The sequence below is a fragment of the Mesoplodon bidens genome (genome assembly GCF_964165515.1).
Source record: "Mesoplodon bidens genome assembly, chromosome: 15".
NCBI lineage: Eukaryota > Metazoa > Chordata > Mammalia > Artiodactyla > Ziphiidae > Mesoplodon > Mesoplodon bidens.
In genome coordinates, this window is record NC_138171.1 from 79065151 (window position 1) to 79092217 (window position 27067).

Sequence of the window (27067 nt, forward strand, 5' to 3'; positions counted from 1 at the left end):
CTCTCAAGAGCCAGCAAGGTTTTACCGTTTTGCCCACTGTGAGTTCGGAGCTGCTGTAGCTGATCCATGAACAACCCACAGTGAATCTTTCTCTCCTTTCAAGACCTTCAGGTGAAATATCAGGTACTTACTTCTCTCCACCTATCAGAGCTCCATGCCATGAATGGCTTCTTGGAAGAAAGCCTGAGCTGATGGGGCTAGTTTCCTTAGTTTTATTTTTTAATTTGCATTAATTCAGTTGCTGAGGAGATGGGGTCAACACTACAGACCCCAGCTTCTAGGATCCCGGTTTTTCTCAGGCAAGGATCCTGAGTCCTCTTGCATGCCTGGGGTTGAGCACTGGCTTTCACAGCCTCCACTGGCTGACCAGAGGTTTGCAAATGAATGAAGCCAAGGTGACACTCCTGACTGATAGTTGCAGGGCTGAGATTCTGGAGGAGGGGACTGGGCAGCCAAGCTGGGAGTGAGTGTTAGCCCAGAAGCCTGGGTGCCAGACAAAGGCAGAAGCCAGCTCTGCCCTGCGTGCTCAGCCCTGGCTGTAGTTAACAGCCCTTTGAAGTAAATGGGGGTCATGGAATGAACACCAAGATGTTTACCCTAAGAGCCTCCTGTCTAACTTTCTCAGAAAAGCCACCCTTGTCCTTGAACTCCAGGCTCAGGGTCTTGCATTTACTAATGGCCTTGGAAACCTCAGTCTGAAGAGACCTCTAACCCAGCCTGAAGGAAAACACAACATGGTCTCTCCTTAAGACCAAAGGTGGCTCTTAATTCATGGCTCATGGCATCCAGTGGGCAAGCGATAGGAGGAAATAGGAAAACCAGGAACCAAGGCTTCCTTGATGTTCTGCTGAGGGGACTCCAAGAGTCCCATTTTCTGAACCACACAGGTAAATTACCTCCTATCCACACACTCAGATTCTGAGAGAAAGTGGACTCAGTCTGAAAGAAATAAATTATGGGCAAGACAGTCTTACTGTTAAAAGGAAGTGATACTGTGCTGATGAGGCATCTATTCAAACTAAGGATGCATGTGACCTTGGCTTTGTTAAATTTCTCAATTTGATAGGAAAATTGGGGGTTGGGGACATAAAGACCCCTTTAGGGATCAAAGCCAGCTTTGTTTTGTTTCTTTGATCTTTGTCAGCGATGTCCCAAGGCTACGAGAATATTGCTATACCTATTCCTAAGAATGCAGCTTAATACCTCCCTCTATACTTCAGGGACCCTCACCATCCTTTCTTAGCCCCTAAACCCTTCTGCTTTCCATTAGATCATCAGTATTTACAAGAGCCCCACTAAGTACCCACCACTATGGATTATAAGAGAGTGTATAATAAAGTATATGACTCAGTTCCCTACTCTCAAGGAGGTTCCAGTTTCTTTGGAGAAATAAATGTAATAGACAGGAAACATTCTGAGACTGATACAATTCAATCTGTGGTTTAGAACTATGAACACTTGAGTATATTAGGAATTCTCCTCTTCCCCTCCTCCTCCAGAGGTGCAATCTCTGTGGATTAGGGAAATAATAAGCAGCAGTGAAGGTGGTCTTCTCTGTGCTCCTTGGGCCATCCCCCACCCTGTGCCAAGACAGCTCCTCTAGTCTGAAGAAGTAATACAGTGCAGAGCTAAGGGGGGTGCAGGGGGACGGTAATCTCGGGACAGATTGTTTGGGTCCAAATCCTTATTATCCAGCCACTTTTTGCACTTTTCGGTTGGATAATTTTCTGATCTGTTCCATGACTCAGTGATCCCACCTGTAAAATGGAGATAAAAATAATACCTATCTCATAACATTATTGTGAAGCTTAGTTAATACTTGCAAATATACATGTAAAATACATGTAAAATTCTTAAAATGGAGCTTCAAGCAGCCAGTGAATATCAGCTCTGGATCTATCAATGAACTGTAAGCTCTACCATCTTTGCAGTCATGCAATCTGCCATCAAGTCTGGGTTCTCCTTTCTTTAGAATGCCTCTCTTTTCCTTTCTTTTCACTCCTACTGTTAACCACCCAATAAGGATGGAGGAAGTGCTGGGCTGAAAATCTTTGGTTTGATGCCCGGGTCTACCAACACGCAGTTATGTAACCTTATAGCATTACAAGGGAGCTGGAATAAAGACACTGTAAGAAGTTTTTATATTTTGGTCCCCTCCTCCCAACCCATGCTCCCAGTGTTAAGAATCTCTGAGATGGCAATCCATTCACAATAATTGCCAACAGCATCAGGTATTCACTATGTACCAGATGCTTTTTAAGCACTGTGTATGTATTAACTCATTGAATCCTCACAAGGACCCTGAGGTAAGTATTACCCTTATCTCATTTTTCAGAGAAGAAGACTAAGGCACAGAGAGGCTTAGTAACTTGCCCATGGTCACGTATCACTAAGTGGCAGAGCCAGGATTTGAACCCAAGTGATCTAGTCTCCACAGCCTGTCTTGTAACTCTGTGGTCAGAACTCCCCTTGAGGGAACAACCCCTCATCACCTTTTCTTGGAGGCGCTAGCTTCTCCCTCTGCCCCCATTTGACTCCTCCATCCTGTGCTGATTAGGATGCTATCTTTATTACTAATTTTAGCACGTGTCCATGCCTCTCCCCTCCTCTATCCAAATCTACCCATCCTTCAAGGTCAGATCATCTCCTCAAAACAGACCTTTCCTGACCACATGAGCCCCATCATCCCATTTCCTGCATCCCACCCGCTCCCTCTCCACTGGCTTCCCCATCATCCTGCTGGAAGGCACCAGCTCTCAGCAGAGAAAGAAAACACCTACTTCTGCTCACGGAGGATTGTGAAGAGCAGCTTGGGTGCAGCTACTCTGGAAAATGACCGTCTCTCTCTGTCTGACCCTCCCGCCACATCCTCCATTGTCAAAGTGAACTTCCTGGATACCATGTGGCCAGTGCCTTCAGTCAGGCCAACATCACACACATCCTCTTCAGATACAGTGAAAACACTGTTTTTATGAGATTCACTAAACAAAATAATGGACAGAAACTTAATTTTGATTTTAATGTAAGTGGAGAATGGCTGCCAGGGACTAGGCTTTCTATCCTCCTCCCCTTCTTGGGCTCCGGCATTCAGAACATACCCCAAGCACATCCTTGTACAACCTTGCTGAATGGAAAGATGGAAGGAGGGAAGAGGTGGGGGATAGGGAGAGAAGGAGGGGAAGGGAAGGAAGGAAGGAGGGAAAGAAGGAAGGAGGGAAGGAAGGAAGGAGGGAGGGAAGGAAGGGAGGGAGAAAGGGAGGGAGGGAAGAAAGGAGAGAGAAAGGAAGGAAAGAAATACTTAGAAATGGAAAGAAAAAGGATTTGAATGGAGAATTTAAAATTAAAATAACTAAAGAGAGGGAACTAAAGATGAAGACCTACTAGAGAATGGACTTGAGGATATGGGGAGGGGGAAGGGTAAGCTGTGACAAAGTGAGAGAGTGGCATGGACATATATACACTACCAAATGTAAAATAGATAGCTAGTGGGAAGCAGCCACATAGCACAGGGAGATCAGCTCGGTGCTTTGTGACCACCTAGAGGGGTGGGATACGGAGGGTGGGAGGGAGGGAGACACAAGAGGGAAGAGATATGGGAACATATGTATATGTATAACTGATTCACTTTGTTATAAAGCAGAAACTAACACACCATTGTAAAGCAATTATACTCCAATAAAGATGTTTAAAAAGAGAGAGAGAGAGAGGGAACCAGAGCAGAAGCGATGGGGAAGGAAAAGAAGAAACAAACCAACAAAAAGGAATGAAGAGTGTGAAATGAAGGAGAAAGGAAGTCAAGGAAGCAGGAGCTTGGAAGAGGGGATTTAGGATGAAGGACATATTGAAGGAAGCAGGAAGGACAGGATGGAGTTACCTGTGCCCCCTGTGGGCCAGGTAGAGGCATCACGTCACCAACCACCTGTAAGGCAGGCCACTCACTTTACTGTGAACGTTTAGGAAAGTTCATAGTAACTTTAAGTACTCTCTACTTACTTACCTATTAACTTTAGTTACTAGTTCATAGGAAGATAAACTATGTACATTTAAAATGCTTGGGTAACGACCCATGGTTGGGAGCAAACACGACACCCATAACCCGAGGGAGAAAAGTGACAGGCGGGCACAGTCCCAGGTGTGGAGGTGGGAGTGGATGTGGCCGGTGAAGGTGAGTTAGGATGAGATGGGCCTGCCCAAAGCAGAGCTCTCCCCAGGTCATCTTCCAGGGAACGATCAGAGTAGATCCTAAGTGAGATCCTAAGCTGTCTCGTTATCCTGGAAGAGAAGGTGGCTGATGCTTTACAGACCCCACTGCTAATGCAGAGCTACTATGGGCCCACTAGCTTTTCTGCAGGACAACCCCGAGGGTCCTGGACTATGAGTCAGGACAGGTGGGCCAATGGATGGTCTGCCCGGCCAGGGCTGAGTGCCTCCAGGTACCAGCTCTGAGTCCCCCACCATCACTGTAGAATGAGGTGATTGGAGCTTCTTCAGGCTCTCAGCATGCTTACCTGGGACCTCAGGTTTGGCCTCAAGGGTCAGACATGCAGGTGGAGAATCATTCCTACCACTGTATGGACCAGCATCCTGCAGTGGGTCAGCGCTCCAAATAGGGTTACACAAAAATCCCAATAGTTGTCTCCTGCTCAAGGCACAACTAGAGTTTATCTGGTCCTCACCTCCACACTGGTTTAATTTCTCTCCTCTCCTTTCTGCTGCTCCCTTCCCCTGAAAGTTTTCTTTTTATCTTTGTCTGTCTTCTTTCTTCAAGACAATTCTACTTCCTCACTGGAGCCTCCCTTATCTACTCCCGCTGGTAATATCCCCTCTCCTTCCTCGGCCATCTGGGAGCCCCGCTGCATAAACTACTCTGCATGTCTTGTTATTTTTCCTGCCATTACTCCTCCATGGGCACAAGCTAATGTAATATGCTCAAGGGCAAAAAACACGTCCCGGATTTTTCTTTGGACCCTCCTGAATACTAAACCAGTGCTCGTGTGGGCTAGGTACCCAAACAAATGTCTAGGAAACCACTTTTCCTTTACATATCTGGTTTTGCCTTACAGAACTCAACTCCACATTTGCAGCATCCCATTTTTGTATACCTTCTAGATTGTTTAGGGAGAGACTAAGAAGGAGGGATAAGTTTGGTGATGCCCATTGAAAATCAGACCACATTCGAGAATCAAATGTCTTGTGCTATGATGGGTGGAGATGGGGCCACTAACACTGAGATTTATTTGCCTTCTTTTTGGATTTCCCTCCTGTATTAAAGGACCTTGTGGATTATTTACGGGCTCACTCACATAGCGCTGCTTATGCCACCTCCATGAGCCCCCCGATAGCAGAGCAAATCATCAGAGCAATGAAACTCATCATGGGACTAGATGGGACCACGCAAGGTAAGAGGGTCTGCAGCAAGCACGTCTCCCGGGAATTCCTTCCCTAGACCTCTCCCTGTCTCCCTTCTGCCCCATCAACCTCCCCCCTTTTCAAATATACATTTTTTAATATATTTTTATATTTTTTATAAAATTATATGTATATTTTTATTATATTATTTATTTTTATTATTATTTAATATTTTAAATATTATTATTATATTATATTATTTTTACTATTTTTATTATTATTATTTATTTTTATTATATTATATATTTAATTATATTTATTTTTTTATATTTTTTTATATTTTTCAAATATACTTTTTTTTTCTTTTTTTTTTTTTTGGCCGCATCACGTGCCATGTGGGATCTTAGTTCCCAGACCAGGGACTGAACCCACTGCCCCTGCAGTGGAAGTGCAGAGCCTTAACCACTGGATCGCCAGGGAAGTCCCTATACACCTTTGTCTTAACCAATTTGTAAATCAAGCCATATGCACATCAATAGTACATAATACATAAGAGTACACAGTACATAAATGTACTAGAACTGCCATCAGCACACAAAAAAGCAGAGGATCCTCTTTTATTTTATTTATTTATTTATGGCTGTGCTGGGTCTTCATTTCTGTGCGAGGGCTTTCTCTAGTTGCGGCGAGCGGGGGCCACTCTTCATCGCGGTGCGCGGGCCTCTCACTGTCGCGGCCTCTCTTGTTGCGGAGCACAGGCTCCAGACGCGCAGGCTCAGTAATTGTGGCTCACGGGCCCAGTCGCTCTGCGGCATGTGGGATCTTCCCAGACCAGGGCTCGAACCCGTGTCCCCTGCACTGGCAGGCAGATTCTCAACCACTGCGCCACCAGGGAAGCCCCAGAGGATGCTCTTTTAAAGCAATGAAAACTTTCTAATTCACCTCTCAATGTGATCAGCAAATGTCGATAATTTTTTTTATGAAGCCAAACTTGGTGTGTGTTTGCCTGTGCTTTCTTGGAACTGTCACTTGTGTTTCCCTGGGAACAAACTAGTCAATTTAATATTCGTTTTTTTTCATCCACCCACCCATCTATCTCATCATTCATTCATTCATTCATTCATTACCAGCCAGGAGCTGGGGAGAAGAAATTCACCACTGTCCATTTAAGAATATATGGACAAAACACTCACAACGATAACTTACCAGCCATTTCTTTGGTGTTGGATCACCACAGCCACGGTGTGCTACTTTGTTCAGCTCAAATGAGCTTAACCTTTTTTTTGAAAAATGGTTTCATCAGAGGCTCTTGGAACTCTCCATCTTTCATATACAGTTTATAGAGCTTCTACTATTTATCACAATGGGGGACAGTGATGACTAGGACAGTTCTTGCTGTCAGGCAATCTAGTGAGTGTGTTTGTAGAAGAAGCAAATTACCCTGGCCTCAGACCTGCTCACTGGACTATACAATCCGTGTGCCCTGACCCACCTCTCAGCTGATGTGAAACCCTATACTGTCTAGTGCAATGTTCCAAGCCTACTCTTTCAGTAGAAATATGGAGAGATCCATCATTTTTCAATTTTATTAAAACAGCAGAATACTTTATTCATATACACATTTTACCCAGAAGCCTACTATATATAAAACAGATTAAAACTGGGCTGGTGCAGATAATGTAGTGTCTCTATGTACCTCCAAGCCAATGGTCCCTGAAGCCCTTCCACTGAGCCCCCATGCTCCTCAGTCACTGGGTTGAAAAGGATAGACTTTTCTTTTTCGCTAAAGCAAGAAAATGGCTTGGAGGGTGACTTTGTTCCTCTATGTAAAATGCAATGATTGACTGACCTCTCAGGTCATTTCCAGCCATATCTTTTGGGTTTTATGATTCTGTGTCTTATTGAATAGTCCATGTGAAAAAGAAATTCGTCTCAAAACACTGAGCTGATCTCCCTGTGCTATGCTGCTGCTTCCCACTAGCTAACTATTTTACATTCGGTAGTATATATATGTCGATGCTACTCTCACTTTGCCTCAACTTCCCCCTCCCCTTCCCCGTGTCCTTAAGTCCATTCTCTATGTCTACATCTTTATTCCTGCCCTGCCACTAGGTTCACCAGTACCTTTTTTTTTTTTTTAGATTCCATATATATGCATTAGCATGTGGTATTTGTTTTTCTTTTTTACTTTGCTACGACCTAGAGGGGTGGGATAGGGAGGGTGTGAGGGAGGCTCAAGAGTGAGGGGATATGGGGATATATGTATGCATATGGCTGATTCACTTTTGTACAACAGAAGCTAACACAGTATTGTGAAGCAATTATACTCCAATAAAGATCTATGAAAAAAAAAAAAGGAAATGCGAATCCAGTCCATCCATGGTGCAATGCTTAAGGGCATAAACTGAAAGCAGCTGCCTGGACTTGACTCCTGGGATACTACTTAACATGCTGTGTGGTCTTAGGCAAGTGATTTCACTGATCTGCTCAACCCTGAGCAAGTTACTTGTCTGTGCTTCAGTTCTTCCAGCTGTAAAATAAGGAAAGGGATATTGATGAACTAAGGTTTTTGTGAGAATTAGGTAAAATAAGACATATAAAATGCTTCATTATGACTGAAAACAATTCCATCTATAGTAAGCATTGTATAATTGCTTGCTACATTACTTGGTATTATTCCTGAGGTGTTCAAGAAGTATTTGGACTATGTCTTGTAGGAAGGATTCTTGTGATGCAAGTGAGGTAAGACTAGATTTCCTTCAAAGTCCTGGATTAGTCAGGATAAGCTAAATTATGCCAGTGTAACAAATAAACCTTGAGAATCTCAGTGACTTAACTGAATCAAGGTTTATTTCTTGCTCACAGATCTAATACCAGATCTAATACAAATCAGACACCTCCCTGCCCACTTCGTCTCCGTAGGAAGTGACTCAGGCTTCTGCGAGCTTGAGGCTTGGCCATCTCAGCAACTGGCCTCCACAATCGCCATGGTAGAGAGAAAGAACATCAGCCTGGAAGTGACACATCACCTTGCTTACCATGCATTGGCCAAAACTAGTCACATCGCCCACCTGAATTTAGGGAAATGGTGGTGGTAAACTAAGAGATATGGATATAGATATGAATAAGCAGATATCTTTAAACCTTCTAAAGATGAAACTCGAAATAGACCTGTCTCCATTCCCACATGAGCTGTCCGGTTGTGTGAAAAAACTGGTCCAGAATCACTGGAACTCTCTCAAAGTCATCTTAATGATCTTCTTGACTATGTGCATTTCTTAATGGAAAACAATTATTTGAGACTAAAGCTAAAATGCCAGTTAAATGATTTGTCCTATGATGACCAGAATTATCCATTGGTCATGTTTTCAAGATGAATAACTAGAAAAAAGTTACCCTGAAAATTAACCTACGTCTTAATAAAGATCACTAATTTCTTAAGCCCTGTAGTGTATATATTATCAGCATCTGGTGATTAACATGTCCCCAACTTGACAATCTTTTCCTTCCCACCTCTGGAAGGCTTTACCACTTCATCACAGACAGAACTCACTCTGTTTATCTGACCAAAAAGATCTGCAGAAAATTTACACTTATAGACATGATCATAAGAACTTTGATAGCTATCTATTGTCAGTTTTTCTTCCTCTGAGGGGAGAGGTATTTCCCTTGGTTCTCTCTCTTGCCTTATAATTAAAGAATTGCCTGGTCATTGTTTTTAACCTCCCAGTTAAAGGACCTCACTTCACTCTTTTTGCCATCTTAAGAGGAAAAAAGAAAGAAACGAGAAAAGGATATGTGTTCAGTCTCTGTTCTCAGAGTCAAGTTAAGGGGAATCAGGGAGAAAGATCGGACAGTTTCTTTTCAAAGGAACTAACAAAAGAAAGTGATAAAAAAGAAAACTGACTGAATCATCAGCCAAGTTTCAGATGGTTCAGCCTGACATGGCTTTTGAAGAATTCAAAAGCACACAGTGAATCATCACGGTGGCCTCATTGACAACAATGCCTGCTTTAAATAAGATAAACAAGTCTGGTTGGGAATGTTGCAGTAACTCACCCCTTTCTGCAGAGATAGACCAACTCTCAGGGTAAAGTTGCCCAAAGCTCTTACAGGATCTGAGAAAGCACCCTGCTCCGAGCCTTGATCTTCGGCTGCTCCCCTGCCGCTGTGATTGGAGCCTTTCAAGGCTTTGTTTTGGGTTGAGTTTGGGGAGCGGTTGGCCAGATCTGTTGCTTGATGAATGTCTTCACTTTAATCTGCAAGGCAAAGCCATACGCTTCAAAGAAAGGCAGACTACAGGGATAAGGTCAGTGTTCTTTGAAGCCAAGGTTCAAAGATGAAATAGGAGTCCCAGTGAAATGACAATGTTTATGAACAAACAGCCACCTTGACTCTGCAGCCAGGCTGCTCGTGGAGTTAATGCACCACAAGCTGAGGGGCTGCAAGCCACCCAGGCCTTCCACAGGCACCGAGGCCCTTCTCGTCTCCTGTCCTGTCACCTCGTGCAGCACCATGAACCCAAAGTGGAGATTTGGTTTCTCCATCCTAATGGATGTTGGGTGGTCCCCCAGCCAAACCAATGCTGTAAGCCCTTCAAGGGCAAGAGCTGTGTCATGAATTAGTTTGGTGTCCCTCTGAGTGCCAAGCCCAGTGCTCAGCTTAATAAATATGCCATGACTCAATTTCCATCTTGCAGACCCACTCGATTTCAGGTCAGCGTTTATGCTAAGCAAGGAGCCTTGAAAGGCTCCAAGATGGAGGGAATGTTTATCTCATAGGACTGGGAGCTGGGAGTCAGTCCCACACCAGTTGTGGCAGCTGAAGGGATGACTCAGTGATGGGGATACCTCAGTGATGAACACCACTTTTGAAGAGGTCCAGAAAGATGGCACTCTGTCATATTCTTCATCAAGACATGGCCCAGGCCGGAGGGTGAGGCCCAAGAGACAACAACCACTCCCCTAAAGAAAGCATCGTCAACAATTGTCTTATTATTTATTTAAATCTTTGATATATTTTTCAATTAATCAGTCCACATTCTTTTTGAACCCCCAGTTGGGGCTCTCTGTCCCCCAACTCTGGGTACCCTTTCACTTCTCAGAGAAAATAGAAGTTGTATCGCGTGGAGGGGTTAGGGTGCGTGCTTTGCAGCCAGACTGCATGGGGCCCGATCCTCGACCCACCACTTGCTCCATGAATGGCAAGTTGCTTACCCTCTTTTAGCTTCAGTTCCTTCATTGTAAACTGGGGTTGTAGGGAGGATTAAGGGATGTAATGTAGATAATGAACTTAGCATGATACTTGATGCATAGTAAGCACCCAATAAAGGTGAAAGTTACTATTATTTTTAACTCATCTGCTTTCTCCCTTTCCTTCTCTAATTTTTCCAATCGTTTTTATGCACCCTGGAATCTTCCTGTCTCTCAGGCCTTACACCTACTCCATCAGCACATCCTGCAGCACTTCCTTTGACATATCCCAGGAATTAGGTACCTTCTCACCCCCTCCACCGTCGCCTCCATCACCTCTCACCTGGATCACTGGAATGATCTCCACTCCCCACTCTTGCCTTTTTATGACTTGTTCTCCACACAGAAGCCAAAATTATCTTTTAAAAAAATGTAACCCAGATCATATCACCCCTTCCCTCAGAACTTTTCATTGTTTTCCATCTTTCTCAGTGTAAAGTCCAAACTTTGGCCTTCCGGGCTTCTCCTGATGTGGTCTTCCATATTTCCCACCACACTTTCCCTTGCTTGGTCCACTCCAAGTAGGTGGCATACTTGTTTTTCCTAGAACGCAGGGAACAGCTCTCACAAAGGGTCTTTGCACTTGCTGGCCTTTCTAGAACATCATGTCCAGCTAACACATGCATAGCCCGTTCCCTCACTTTCTTCACATCTTTGCTCAAAATCAGCCTTATGAGAGGAGCAGCTGTATCCTTAATTGCACACCCCTTCTTTTTTTTTTTTTTTTTTTTGGTGGTACACAGGCCTCTCACTCTTGTGGCCTCTCCCGTTGTGGAGCACAGGCTCCGGACGCGCAGGCTCAGCGGCCGTGGCTCATGGGCCCAGACGCTCTGCGGCATGTAGGATCTTCCTGGACTGGGGCACGAACCCGTGTCCCCTGCATTGGCAGGTGGACTCTCAACCACTGCACCACCAGGGAAGCCCTGCACACCCCTTCTTGTCCCTCTAATTCTCCTCACCTTGCTTCATTCTTAGTAGCATTTATGAGCACCTGACAAATTACACACGTATCTGCTTATTTTCTGGTTTCCCACTAGGATGTAAACTCCAGGAGAACAAGCATTTTGCTGTCTTGTTCCTGACACCGAGAACAGTGCCTGGCAATGACAAGTTCTCAACAAATATTTGTTGAATCCTTCTCTCTTTCCCTCTTAGCTCAGCAAATAAACGACCCTTATCTCTTCCATATCTCTGTGCTTGATTCTTTCCCTTCCTACCTTCTAAAGGCACCCGCCCCTTTTCTCAACCAGGAACCTGTTCATCTCCTTCATCGTAAAAAGCCTCCCCTCACCCCTTCTGTTTCAATAGCTGTCAAGTCGCACACCTTCCATTGCTGCAGATCTTCTCAGAAGAATGGCCGTCTGCCTGCCCCCCCACTCATCCCCCTCAGCCATCAGCCCTCATCCTCTGCACATTTCCATGGACTCTGTTCCCTCAGAGGCCGCCGCTGCCCACCGACCCTGTTAGTCCCTCTCCAGCTGAACTTGACTGACCTTTCCACCTCATCCTCTCTCCTTGAGAACAGTCTTCCCTTGGTTGTGGAAGATGCTGTTCTTTTCTGGTTCTCTTTTATTTATTTGTCTGTTCTTCCTCCCTTTCTCCGCTACTTCTTCTTCCCCATTTGCATTTGCCAGAATTCCATCCTCTGCTCTCTTTACATTCCCCTCTGCACATGTATGCCCCCCTTTTTCTTTTCTGTGATGTAGAAACGTGCTTCTCAAACTTGAGCCTGTATCAGTGTCTCATGAAAAGGTGATGAAAACTTCTCCACTTCAGAACAGACAATAGATCACTCCATTGGCTAAGGCATTCCTTATCTGACCAAAATGGCTCTAGGAAAAAGAATCTCTGTGATTTCATCAGTTTTTCCTACTGTTACTTCAGTGCTAGGCTGATGGGATAATCACCAATGCTGTGAATCACAGAACCGTTTTTTGCTATCATATACATGGAAATATTTGATTTGTTTATAATTGAGTGGTCAGTAGTGTTTCCCTAGAGGGGAAAAGAGTAGTGGAAATTTACTTACAAGTGAAAACAAATACAGAGTTCCAATTCCTAACATATAATATCCAACTTCAGTTGAACACACCTTCATCATTGTTAATAAAATCTCCTATGCTTAAACAATAAAGTTAAGAAAAATAGAATTTTCTATTTTTTTTCAAAGTCACACTTGTCCCTCTTTGCCTGTAAACAGAAGGAGTTTCTGGGTGGCAGCGTGGGGGACATGTCTGGATGTTGTATAGGTAGAGAAAAACTAAAGGTAAAATCAAGATGGAATAATGAATTGTGTTCTTCCTGAAAATAAAGGAATTAGCTATACAGGATCCTCAAAAAAATGTAGGAAGTTGACAGGATGGAATGCAATAGGCTGTTTTTCCTTTTTAATTTAATATATTTTCTGAATATAGTATTCTGGGGTTATTGGTACAAAAAGATGAGACAAATAGTATTACCATCATCCTTCCTCAGTCATATTAGATATTATCCAAATAATTTCCTCAATTCTCCACTTTCAATATTTCAGTATGGAGACACAGGCTTTGGTGAACTATAGCAGGAAGGCTAATAAGAGAAGGATGGGGAAACTGACTCGAAAATTAGAGCTAAGTACCCCAGCCATTGTGCCAGTACAGGCATTTTGCCTCAAGCTGAGCTTCCTTTGCCCTTTAGAAAATCAGAATTGTGATGAGCCCAAGATCTGAGGGGGAAGTATTAAATAGACATGCTCCCCAACAGAGGGCCTCCTCACACTAACTTTGTGAGGTTTTTTTATTTCTTGCATGACTTGAGAGGTATTCAAAACGTTCCATCTGTGAAGAAGCTGTCACTTTGGCCCTAGAATTCTGCTTGCACATCTCATGCTGCCTTTGGCGAGACTGAGGAGTGAAGGCCCTCAGCTAATGGGATTGTTCTTTCTTCTTCTGAGTACCGTCCTCTGGGGTAGCGAGGCTCTCCATTCCTGAACTGGGGAGGTGATGTCTTTTAAGTGTGCATTTGGGTATATTACGGTGTCACTACTTTATGGCGACACTCTGCCCATTCTAAAGTTAAAACTGAGTATTCTGTCGCTTCACTGCAAAACCCCTGGTTCTAGTCCCTGAGAATATCTGAGGGGTTAAAGACCACTGTGGTTTCTGTGCAAAAAGGAACAGCAGTGGAAAGGGGGGGATGCATTCTGTTAGTGGATGAAATTCAGATCATGTTCAAAAACACAGATAAGTCAAAATCAAAGAAAACAATTGGAGTCCTCTCTGATTTCCTGCAGCTTCCACCTTCCCGCATTTTTCACCCCTTGACCACCATCCAGACCTTCTTTGTTCCCGACCCCGGACACAGATGCCCTTGTATTTTCTGCTACTCCAGCTCACCTCTCAGAACAGGCTCAGACCCAAACTTGGAGACCAGGTGAAATCTGGACTCAGGACAGCTTGGAATGGGGGTTCCTGCTGGAGTGACCCTTCTAGCACCTGCCACCAACCCAGAGAGACCACCCCTAACCACCCTTTCTAAAATATCACCCCCTCCCTTGCTGGTGACTCTATCTACTCCCTTATTCTGGACCATTTTCCTTCATAGCACTTACCACCACCTGGAATTATGTACTTGTTTCCTTGGTTATTTTCTGTCTCCCCAGGAGAATACAAGTGACATGAGGGCAGGGACACTGTCCCCAACTTCAAACAGTATATGTTGGCTGAATGAATGATCCCATTCAATGTAAGGTTTGGCTGTATCCCAGCAACTATTCATAAGGCATTGGTACCACCAATTGGTATTCCCTCTATCTAGAAGATTCTCATCTCTCTCCACAAGCCCATTACACCCATTCTTTATCTCCTGGATCTCTGTTCAGCCTTCTAAGTCCTCTCACAGTGGCCACAGTCAAGAAATAATCCTTCCTTCCTCTGTCTCTTGAAATCTTTGGCTCTTATGTTAGTCACACATACCCTAATCCTAGTCCTCCAAATGGGTAGTGATTAATTAATTAATTGTGCCTTAAGCATCAAATATGTGAATGAATGAAAATGGAATGACTGAATTTGGGGCTAAGCAGATTTCCTGGACAAGGCTTGAATTCTAATCACTCTCTATAAACAACTACAATATCATTTCTTTAGAGGTTACTTATGGAATTATTTTGGTTCAAATACTGGAGTTATAATCACTTCCTTGGTAGATACATGCATAAGCCAAAATGTAGAGTTCCTTTCCTATTCTTTTGAGAACTGAATGGTTTTACATGATTATCTATGCTAAGGTTTTGTCTAGACACCATCTAATATAGAGGTAAGTCAGATAATTCAAGCCATTACTACCAAATAGCAGAAGCAAAAATGGAGGTTTTCCTTTAATTATCCAAGCAGTTAGCTGAATCCCTCACTTAAGGTTTCCTAGGGAGACACCATCCCAATCTCATAAATGCATTTGACTCACACAGTCATCAGCAAAGACTGGGCACCAGCTAATCCTCTCTGTCCGAGTTGAAGTACATGTCCAAAACAGAGGCGCGCAGGTGTTCTTAAGCATCCAAAATGGCAGTTTCCACTGAGTATGTTGGAGGGACCTCCTCCCCTCCTCTTCTCCATCTTAATGATGATTTGCACTTAGGGTCTTTTTCAATCAAGAGACTTCAGGTTTTCATGACATTGTTTGGTGACTAGTAATGAGAGGTTGAAAAAAATAAAATTAACACTGAAAAATTAGAGTTTCCCTTTACCAGGGCACCATTTAGCCAATGAAAAGTAAAAGAGCATTAGGATTTTGAATGCTTGAAAATTTTTCATGGTATCTTTCTTACAAGGTCAGTATTAGTTAAGGTTAATTAGTTGTTGTAACAAACTCCAACATATAATACAATAGACATTTTTTTGTTGCTCATATAGAGCCCAAAATGGGTGTCAACACAGCCTCCTTCCATCTTGTGGCTCCTCCAACTTAGGGCTTCCAAGGTTGCCATCAAAGGGGTGAGGAGCCAAGAGGATTGTGTGTGTGAAGCTTTCAGGGGCCATAACTGGAATGGTATGTTTCATTTCTGCCTACATCCTATTGCTGGGACTCAGTCACAGGACCTTGCCTAACCACAAAGCATCCTGGGAAATGAAGTTAACCGCCTGCCTAGGAGGGGGAAATGGGATTGGTGAATAGCCAGCCAGTCTTTGCCACAGGACCTAACCTCAGCCCAGGACATTCTTTCCCCAGTCTTTCTGATGGACGTATACTGTGGGAAGACATTGTATATTTTAGACAGTTTCCCAATCTTTCTCTATTGACTTAAAAAATAAACTCTTGACCTGGAGTGGAATAAAAGTAGCTCAAGGAAAAAGAAAAACAAAGTCCAAAAGACTGAAGACAAATCTCTTCCTTTTATAGGGACTCTCGGGGCTTCTAGTCTGGCTTTTACGTAACCACTTCTGCTTCTTTCTCGTAGAACAGAGTCCCAGGCCATGGCAGGTATTGAGATCATTATCATTATGATGGTGCTCAATTCCCCAATGCTGTGTACTTTTTGGAGGCAGCAAATGGACCCTGGGCATAGTGCTTTCCCCAAAGAAGCTAAAAAGACATGAAATTGGAACAGCTCTGGAAGTCAGGCCAGAACAGGAGAGAATGTATATTTTGGAAGTAGTAACACACTCTCAGAAAATCAGGCCATTTTTCTGAAAGAGAGGATGTGATGAGGCAGAAAATTATAAATTGCATCATTATCAGAAAATTATAAATTGCAATTGAAAACATACAATTTAAACACATGGACATTTAGGTTAATTATTTGAATCAGATGGGTTTATTTTGAGTCACCCCAACTCTCTTTTGCTGTGGCCTCTCCCATTGCGGAGCACAGGCTCCGGACGCGCAGGCTCAGCGGCCATGGCTCACGGGCCCAGCCGCTCCGCGACATGCGGGACCCTCCCGGACCGGGGCATGAACCCGTGTCCCCTGCATCGGCAGGTGGACTCTCAACCACTGCGTCACCAGGGAAGCCCCCACCCCAACTCTCTTATTCAGCCACACTTCGGTTCTTTTAAGACCATGGACTAAAAGGAGGCTAAGAGGCTTTAAAAAGTATCAACCTTCTGATGTTCATCACATCAGCACCCAGCATGTGACTAATCAAGGTAAACTAGTCACAAGGGAAAACTGAATTCTAAGCCCAGGTAGAAAAATAAAACTAGCAACTTCATATCGAGATTGAATTTATATGAAAATATGATTCTACTCAACATTGCCTTAAGCATTCCATCTACTTTAGGAAGCACTAAAAGCTGTGTGCTTCTGTTATGTACATGTGGGCAAATGCACTCCACATAATTCATTCTGTACCATATCTGGGATTTTATAAAAATGTTTTCCAAAGGCTTACATTTCTGTTTTGTATTCAGTTCTTAGGAGAAGGAATTGAATAAAATGGCAAGGTCTTTCAAATAAGTTCATTAATTTATGAACCTCAATCATTTTTCTTTTCTTTACCCTCTGGAGAGGAAACTGAAGATAAAAGAAAAAAGAGTGAGACTTAAAATATAATGCATTGGCACTGGAAAATACAACCATGCCTCATTTTTAAATTATTTTGTCTGGATTATTTCATTCATCCTGATCATTTGTGAAATCTTATTATGAGATTGGCAGGTGAGGTACTGACCCTGCTTCTAACCCGACGTGGACTTGGAGAAAGTGGCCCCCGCGCCTTCCAGCTGTGACCTTGGACCTCTGCTCTGGTCCCTGGAACAGGGCACACATATTTTTACACTTGAGTTTGATAGGTTTAAAAACGGGAGTGACTAACTGGGAAGATTTAACGCTTTGAAGGGGGAAGGAAGGGAGTGCACTGGGTGGTAGCAGCTCACTCTCCAGAGTGGAATTTCCTCACTTTCCTACTGTTTATATTTGACACGAGATCCATTCACAAACATCTCTCGGAAGATGTTGCTTCCCTGCAGGGCAAGCTCTTTGGGGGCTGCAAATGACACTTATCCATCCGAACTATCAAGCTCATCTCGTGGCTGTTCTTACTGACTTACTCTTCACCCAGAATCTCTGTGAGGAAGAGACAGTGAGAACCAGAAAGGACTGTGATTAGGGAGGTGATTCTGTGATAATTAGACACGGCGTTTTGAAAGGTCATCTCAGCATCTACCTTGGCATAGAGTTCAGCGAATACAAAATTGACTTCCTCCAAGTTCTTTTCTCCCCCTAAACCCAGCCACACATCGTTGGTTCTCTCCCTCTGAAGTCCCTCCATGAATGCAGAAGAGCCCATAGAGAATCCCACCCATAATGGGCCGTCTGAGGCCCCTGGCATCCAAGGCCCATGGCATTGTTGAGGGGGGACCCAGCCACTGCTTCCTAAATATATTTGCCACTTGGTTACCAGCTGGAGATGCAAAGAGAGGCAGAGAAAGAGACAGAAGGCACGGAGGGCTGCGTTTTCTAAATGGTTTCAAGCCACTGGCCTTTCAACAAGAGCTAACGCAGAACAGATGGCGGTGCTACGCTCGGCTGGCTTTCAACTGAGGGGCTGCCTCTGTCCATGATTAATCACCTGTGCTGGGGGGTAAGAAAGTTCTACCTGGTTTTTGTTTGGGGGGGGGACCTAAGGTTGGGGTCAGCAAGCAAAGTGACAGGTGTTGCCTCTCTGCCCTATTGCTGCTCACGTGCTTGTAGGACCACGCTGCGGGGAAGGGGGTGGGCATCCAATAAACGCAGAATTAGCCAACCTGTGGAGCCCCAGCTAGGAGGGGATGTTTGTCTGGTTGTGCAGAAATGGCTTGAAAAATGTTCCACAACGTTCTATCCCTTCATATACTTCGCCTTAAGACTTAGCCAAGCGCAGAATTTTATCGCAGTTCAGTAAATTCTGCACTTGCTTTGAGGCCTTAAAAGATTTCCCCAGCAAGAGTGTAAGGAGAATCTGTTTGTCTTTTAGATGGCACTGGGGCAAAAGGATAACATGGCCACTTCCTTCCTCCCGTCCTACAAACAAGATATCCTTTTACACCCTGAGTCCTACAGAAGTTACCTCTTCCCTCTTGTTTCCTCTGGGTGGATGGAGTCGGAGCTGGGGGAGTTGTGATGTAGCACACATGGAATTCTCTGCTGGTTCAGTCCAACTGGAGAAGAACGTGATTCCAGCTGCAGGATCTTTGAGGGGGAAGGGGAGTTCCTGTTCCACGTTGATCTTTGTTTTCTCCATCACGGGTTCATTTTCAGCTCAGCAGCAAAAACCCCAAAAGCGGCAGAGGGCCGTACCCCAGCCCAGCTCTTGTCTGGAGAAGTTTGGGGAGAAAATCAGGTCAGCCACAGCCAGGGAGGATTAAGCAGGTGGATTTGTGGCTGGAGAAGGCCCGCGTGTGCTCTAGGCTAGACAGAATGTATTAGTTCTCTATTTCTACATCACAGATGACGACAGACTTCGGACTTCAAATGACATCCGTTTATTATCTCACAGTCTCCTGGGGTCGGGAGTCTGGGAAGTTTCTTCTCTGCTCAGGCCCTGGCAAGGCAGAAATCAAGGTGTCAGCAGCTTTTTTCTGCAGTTCACACTCCTCTCCCAGGCTCCCATGTGGTGGTGGCAGAACTCAGTTTCTGGGGGTTGCAGGACTGAAGTCCCTGTTTGCTTGTCAGCTGTCAGCTGGGGCCCCTCTCAGCTCCTGGAGACTTGAATTTCTCACCGTGTGACCCCCTCCATCTTCAAAGCCAGCAGTGGAGAATCTCTTTCTTCAGAAAGAGCCCAGTCCTTTCTAAGAGCTCATGTGATTACGTCTTAAGTACTGGTTAATGTCGCTAAAATGTATTTCATTTTTGTAAATAGGACTTTATGTAGTTAGATTTCCAGTGGTCATATGCTTCAACTTGAATACTGAGAATGAACATTATTCTGGTGAATATTTAATTCTGGGGGTTAAGAAAATATCAAAAGGTATGTCCTAGGCACCAAAACAAAAAAACCAAAGAAACTGAGGAGGGTACAGGAACAACCAGATTGGCTGTAGACACCACAGGTCACTTCCATTGATCACAGAGGCCCAGCCTTAGAGGACAAATCCAAGCAAGTAAGTTCAGTCTTTGGTGAACAGTGGAAATGAATAGTTTTCAATATTTTTTTGAACCACAGAATTTTTTTTTCAAATGAAATGTACATGAAAGTCCATTTTATACAAATTTTTTAAATCTTACAACACTCTTATAAGACTTATTGTGTGCCAGACACTGTCCAAAGTGCTTAAAATCAAATCCTCATAACAGTATGAAATGGGCATCCTTCTTTTTTTTTGTGGTACGTGGGCCTCTCACTGTTGTGGCCTCTCCCGTTGCGGAGCACAGGCTCCGGACGCGCAGGCTCAGCGGCCATGGCTCACGAGCCCAGCCGCTCCGTGGCACGTGGGATCTTCCTGGACCAGGGCACAAACCCGTGTCCCCTGCATTGGCAGGCGGACTCTCAACCACTGCACCACCAGGGAAGCCCCAATCCTTCTTATTATTATTGTCATTGTCATTATTCACATTTTACAGGTGAAAAACTTGAGCTGCAGAAAGATGAAATGCCTTGCCCAAGATGGCAGAGAGGATTTTGAACCCAGGAAAATTAGGCTCACGGTCCTTGAGCACTTGGCAGAGATGCTGTTGTCATGGAGACAGCTTGGAGGGTGGAGTGGTCCGATCTCCTAGCCGCTGAGCCCCTCCCTCAGTTTTTCCCCGCACCCCCTCCCTGAGGCTTCCTCAGTGCACACCCCGCCCAGCAGACACTTTGAAAACCAGAGGTTTGAATCATGCACACGCTGCCTCGATGGGGCTTCCTAGAGGCTACTTTCATTTGCACGGTTTCTCAGAGCGCTTTCAGAGGACCCCCATTAACCCAATTCCTCAGCCAGGAACTCTCCTTTGCCTTCTTGCCACAATCTTTGCTGAAGCACATCTCACCCACTTCTGCTGCCACTCTGGCCTCCTTACGTGTCTGGCCACCTCTGGTTTTCTCCTTATCCTACTCCACGTACTATACACTATAACTCTCTCTTCCTAAACCCCCTCAGGACATGGCATATCCTGCTCGTGATGCTGCCTTGGCTCCCTAGTGTCCACCGCCTCTTAGGTTGGCATCTGCAGCCGTCTGGGTCTGATTCCACTGATGTTTCTCATGACTGTAAACCAAATGTTCTAGGCAAGTGAGCTAACCATCCCTCCTGGCACACAAGGTGTTCACTTACCACCTCTAGGTCTTGGCTCCAAACTCCCAGAGCATTTCTTCCACGGGGCATTCAATTTTCTACCGTCTGTGATTATTACATACCTTTTCTAGGCTATAAGCTCCTTGAAAATAATAGACATATTCATCTTTTAATTCTCCCCTGAACACAACAGCCACTCACACAGAAAAGTATGAAATAACATTCTCCCCAAAGTCCTGGGAAATAGATTGTTATCATCCCCATTTAACAGATCAGTAAATTAAGGCTCAGATACGAGTGTCTTCCTCATCTCCATAGAAAAAAGAAAAGGGCAGATGGGAGCTGACACACGGACCTGTTGATGGAGGGGAAAAATGCAAAAATACTTGGAGACAAATTGCTCTCTGGAGGCTTCAGTTAGAATCAGCCTTATTATCTGCATAGAATCAACAACCACAACAGTTTATGACTACGAGTGAGGGTTCAGAACTGGGGTGCACACCACAGTTACCCAGGGGGAGGTTTTGTAAAAGGTCTACACCAGTCCTTCTGGAGCAGAATCTCTGCAGAAGAGGCTTACCTGTGAGTATTCCAGAAAAAAAATTATTCCCTGAAGACTCTGGTGTGTTCCCCTGTTTAAGAATCACCAATTCGCGAGGCTCCCAAAGGCCCCAGCCTCCCAAATTACCCCATTGGATGTGTAAAACTCCATCATTCGAGACTTGCTAAGATACTGCTCTCTACTTAAATACAAGTTAATGTGAAATCTTATCACTCATTCTGTAAGGATTCAAGAAGCACTATTATGTGACAGGCCAGCTGACTCTGTCTATATCCGTCTTATGGCTCGTCTCATGTGTATATTATCTGATATCTGCTCTCTCTACTGTTAGGTTATTTCTTGCCAAATAGCCCCAGAATTTTTCATCTTCTCCTCCATCTTAGCAGCTGGCTCTTGTACATAGTGAGTGCTTTTCATTTGTGAAATGTATGAATCCATGAATCATGGGACTCACACCTCATCAGAAATGAGCTTACGAGCTTCTTACAAGGAGCAGACTTTGATAGACTCTTAGGCACCGCCGATTTCCAGGTCAGCTGTGCAATGCATGAACAGTCTCCCAGCCTTGGTTTCCTCATCTGTGAAGGGGGCCCAAAAGCACAGCTCCTGGCTCATAGTAGGTGCACAAGACATGTCCATTGTCACCTCTCCTTGTGGATTAAGCCCCTGACGGTGTATCTGAGCAGTGGGTGGGGAGGTGGAAACAGGGGCATGAAATCCTGTCCTGTAGACAGCCGTCCACCCTGATGTCCAGCCTGCCCACTCCGCTCCTGTGTGCATTCCATAGGGGCAGGACTGAGCAGCCTGGACCGTCCTTGGCACACGAGTATGTGACTATAAAGCATGCCGTAACCTTGGAATCCAGACATCAAAAGGGAGAGCTTCAGTGCCTGATAAAAATATGTGTTCCTCTCAGCAAACCACTCCAAACGCTGTCTTCTCCATCCCACTGGGAAGCTTGTCACTGCTAATGTGATTCTTATGATTCTTGCTGCTCGGTAGCCTCTTGATCTTTCCTGAGATCTCTCTGCCCCGAGTGTGTAGGAAACAAAATGTCCTGTCTGCTGTCCAGAGCTTAAAATAACAGATGCTGGGTTCCTGCTGCCACAATGAAACTACTCCAAGGTCTCTCCCCGGCACCCCTGCTCCCGCCCCCTCCCCATGCCCAGAGCAGAAGCCTAGTGTGAGCATCAGACAAAGAAGGGGAAGGAGGCAAGGCGGCAGGGGTTGGGGGGAGGGAACCCTTCTCAGACCACTGCGGGCACTCTTGAGGATCAAACTGGTTGTTCAGAAAGATCGACTTCTTAAGTTGTGAGACATGTTTTAGGGAAAGATTCTTCCTATCTCTAAAGAAGAGAACCGCATTTCCCAAGCGTCACTGCCTAGGAGCATGTTCGAGGTTGCCCAGCCTGTATTCCGCACTGGTGAAAGGAGGGCGGTGTGTATTTCTGTATGTGCCTTTTTCAGCCTGGGGAATAATAAAATAAGTCCCCCCGTGCCATCTGGGTCTATGCACGTTTCCTCTGTTAGAGAGCAAGCTTGCAAAGTCTGCAGAAAATAGTGTCGTTGGTATTGTCTTGCAAACTCATCAAATCCGCCTCTTTCACTCAGTCTTACAGGGGGAAATGCCTTTGTCCTCTTTTGCCAGCAGATGATGGTTCGATGGTTCGACAGAGAAGATATTTTCCTTCTTTAGCTTTTGACAGGTCATTCTGGGAGTGTCTACTGTCCACAATTCCTTCTGGCCCTCTGGAGATTGAGTTGACCTGAGCATATTTTTGGAAATGCCACAGACGATTGTTTTTATTTGGGGATGGCATGGCTTTGTAGTGGTGACACTTTGGGTTTTATTTGTTTTCCTTCCCCTGCCCCAGCTGTTTTTGTTTTAATAACATTGGAGAGAAGGTTAAACCTAGTCCATCTCTCAAATTGGCAGAGCTAGAAATCCAAGTGGGTAGAATGGCAACCTACAGGTCATCTGCCCAGCTGGGTCCATCCCTGATTTTATCCAGCCTCATGAGAGGGGCAAGGTTGACAGTGAGGTTGGTCTCAAGTCGAGTGAGCACTTTGGAGCCAATAACTGTCAGGGGAGCAAGTGATCCCACAAACATACCATTAGAGACCTCGAGCATTCAGTAAATGCTGGGATGTCATCTTGCCAAACAAGAGGCTAAGACATACGCCCATCTTTTACTTTCCATGTCCAACCAAGGAGCATGACTCAGCCAAGACACAGTCAGGCGCCTAACACAGCCATGCATGGCCTCGGGGGTGAACTGGTAATGCCCATTGTTTCTGAGACATCTGAGTCTCCTTGGCTGCACCTGGTGAAATCCGAAACTCATGCTTGATCTCATTACCAGAGATGCTGATTTCATTGGTCTGGGGTACAGTCCGGGCATGGGATTTTGCCAAGCTCTCCAAATGATTTCGAGGTGCCACTGAGGCTACCCAGAACTATTGCTAACAGAAAAATGTAACTAACCTTTCAAGTACCTTTTTCCCAGACACAGTATTAAGCATGTTCCTGCATTAACCCTTTATTTCTCCCAATCTTCTTGTGAGATAAGCTTATGTATCGCTAGGTGAAACTGAGGTTTCAAAGCCTTACATTGTCCAGGTGGAGTTTGGTTCCTAGTCCATTTAACTCCAAAGGTTATTCCTTTTCCAGAGAACCCAGAATACAGCAAAATAAGACACTCGTATAAACTCTCCAGCACTCTACATAAGAGATCTGATCCTTCACTTATTTATCTGTGTGGAGCCTTCCCTGACTTCTACGTATTATAATAAGTGGAAGAAGAATCAGGAACTATTTAATTAGGGACTTTGTGTATTGCAAAGGGAAGGTCACTGCCATGCCCAGTCCCCATGCCATCCTGGCATGGCCATCCCTGTACGAAAGAACAAGTGCTAAAAATTCCTTCTACTTTTATAAAGCCCTCTTCAAACAAGGATCTCAAAGCACAACATAATTAATAAAATCACCCACATCCTGTAGGTGAGTAGCGTTTTATATGTACAAATTTCTCTCTGCCCCCAGGCCCTCCAAGAGGAGGAGAATGTTTCCAATTTTCCAGAGTGAGCAATAGAGTAATTGAAAGGAGCTGTGTCTTGGCCAACTCAAAAGACCTCAAGGCATTTATAGTGACCCTATGTGAGAAAACATGGTGACCACGAAGTGTGTCATAATGGCTTGTCAGCCATGCTGTGCTAAATGGTTCAAAGAGGGAGAAGACAGGGCAAGAATAAAACATTCAGTTCTCAAGAGTCAGCTGCCCCTGCAATCGATATTCTGATCTGTTTGGTCAACTCTCCAAGGGATCTAGAAGCAGTAAAATGATGACATTAGTTCATGATCCAGTTACTTGGGTTAATCAAGGCAGAGAGGACAGACGGGGCCAATTAAGTAGCTGCACAGCCCAATGATGGATGAGTCATTATGGGCAAGTGCAAAGATAATGCCATTGGGAAAAGCAATTTAAGTCACTCATGCACTTCCAGGCCAGGAAATCCTTCTAGTCTGTGAGGGGGATCATTTAGGAATCATCAGACTCAGCCTGATGAACTCATCTATTCATTGTGCAACTAACAATCAACAGAAGAGCTGAACACACAAGGGGACAAGCCATATGGAATACATTTTGGTAGCTGGGATGTATATCTGTGCCTTCATTTGAATCACCTTCTTTACTTTTGTTTGTTTGTTTTTAATTTTATTGGAGTATAGTTGATTTGCAGTGTTGTGCTAGTTTCAGGTGTACAGCAAAGTGATTCCGTTCTACATATATTCATTCTTTTTAGATTTTGTTCTCGTATAGGTTATCACAGAATACTGAGTAGAGTTTCCCGTGCTATCCAGTAGGCCCTGGTTGGTTATTTTTCTTATATATCGTGGTGTGTGCATGTTCATCCCAAGCTCCTGACTTATCCCCCCTCCCCACATTTCCTCTTTGGTAACCCTAAGTCTGTTTTCAATATCTGTATGTCTGTTTCTGTTTTGTAAATTCGTTCATTTTTATCTGAATCACCTTCTTTAAAATAAGTCATACTCTAGCCCCTCTTCTGTTTTTGGGGGGTTTTTTTTAATTGGAGTATAATTGCTTTGCAATGCTGTGTTAGTTTCTGCTGCACAGCGAAGTGAATCAGCCTTATGCCTACACACATCCCCTCTTTTCTTTTCCTTCTCTGGTCCCCAATCTCTCCCTACTCCTTATGTTCTCATCTTCCTAAACACACACAGTTTCAAAGTGTATGGATGATATTTTTATTTTTAAGTAATGACAAATATTTTCCTTCCTCATTGTTAGTTCTGTCCTTCAAATAGGTTGCTCTCTGTACAAATACAAGTTTCCAAGGGACACTTCAGCATGTTACAAAACTGTTCTTTTTTTTTTAAGCACAAAAGAGGCTGTGTCTATGCAACAAAATTTATGCAAATGGGAGGTTGGGGGGTGGGATGAACTGCCTGGGTTCAAATTCTGGCCCTGCTACCTACCAACTATGTGAACTTGGGTAAGTTACTTGTCTCCTCCTCGTGTATGACATGAGATTATAGCATCTACCTCAATAGAGTTGTTGTGAGGACTAAATAAATCATTAAATGCCAAGTGCTTATAACAAAGTTGACATTACATATCTGTAAGCTACAATAATTATTGCTGTTGATATTACTATTGTCCTTAAGAAGTCCACTCATCCAATTATTGGCCACCTGTATTAATCAGGACATATCAGGTTGTAGGTAGTAGAAATTCAGCTCAAAGTAGCTTCAGTAAGAAAAAGAAATGTAATGGTTCACACAACAGGGACAGTCCAAAGGATGGACTCACTTAGGCACTGCTAGACCCAAGAGTTCCAATGATCCCATCAAGACTCTTGCTGTCTTGTGCCTTGGCTTTTTTCTGAATCAGCATCATTCTCAAGCAGGTTTCCTCCATGGTGGCAAGGATGTAGCTTGAAGTTGACCTTGTTTTTACACTTCTTCCTCAGTAGATCTGAAAGACTGGTAGGCCCTGGTTGTGTTCCATCAATGACCCAATTATCAGGGGGGTGGAGTATTCCAATAGGCCAGGCCTGGGTCACACAATACCCCTGTAGCCAAGAGGAAAGGTGGAGCCAACTCTACCTGAACATCATGGTCCCCTGGAGGAAGGATGCTGAGCAGGATATACCCACTGCTCAACCCTTTGTCAAAGTACGGTCTGGGGCCATGTCTCCAAGAAGAAACTAGAAGACCGTGATGACATGTTTATTGACATTTTTATCCATTTTCCATCTAAAGAGTTACAAACACACTCAGGAGTGATGTTCAAAATATTGAATAAGGGCTTCCCTGGTGGCGTAGTGGTTGAGAGTCTGCCTGCCGATGCAGGGGACACGGGTTCGTGCCCCGGTCCAGTAAGATCCCACATGCCGCGGAGCGGCTAGGCCCATGAGCCATGGCCACTGAGCCTGCGTGTCCGGAGCCTGTGCTCCACAACGGGAGAGGCCACAACAGTGAGAGGCCCCCATACCGCAAAAAAAAAAAAAAAAAAAAAAAAAATTGAATAACTGGTAAAGTAAGAGTTGATCAGTTTGAATGGATGCCTGACCAATCAGAATGGAGGTCAGCTGTATCAGCAAATTCCTGATGAATGGCAACACTGCATCAAATGCAAGCATTGGACTGATTTCTCAGGGACTTTAATGTCCAATCCTATTCAATCTTCCTTATTGAGCAAACACTCTCTGGC

General features: G+C 44.4%; 1 protein-coding gene across 2 annotated transcripts in view; it reads left to right on the forward strand.

Annotated features, from left to right (window-relative positions):
* Nucleotides 1-27067, forward strand: part of SPTLC3 (serine palmitoyltransferase long chain base subunit 3) — a 132324-nt gene that overhangs the window by 92467 nt on the left and 12790 nt on the right. For both annotated transcript variants that reach the window (XM_081257868.1, XM_081257869.1), the window contains one exon: nucleotides 5273-5399. In XM_081257868.1, coding sequence (XP_081113994.1) covers nucleotides 5273-5399 — 127 coding nt within the window. The remainder of the gene's footprint in view (nucleotides 1-5272; nucleotides 5400-27067) is intronic.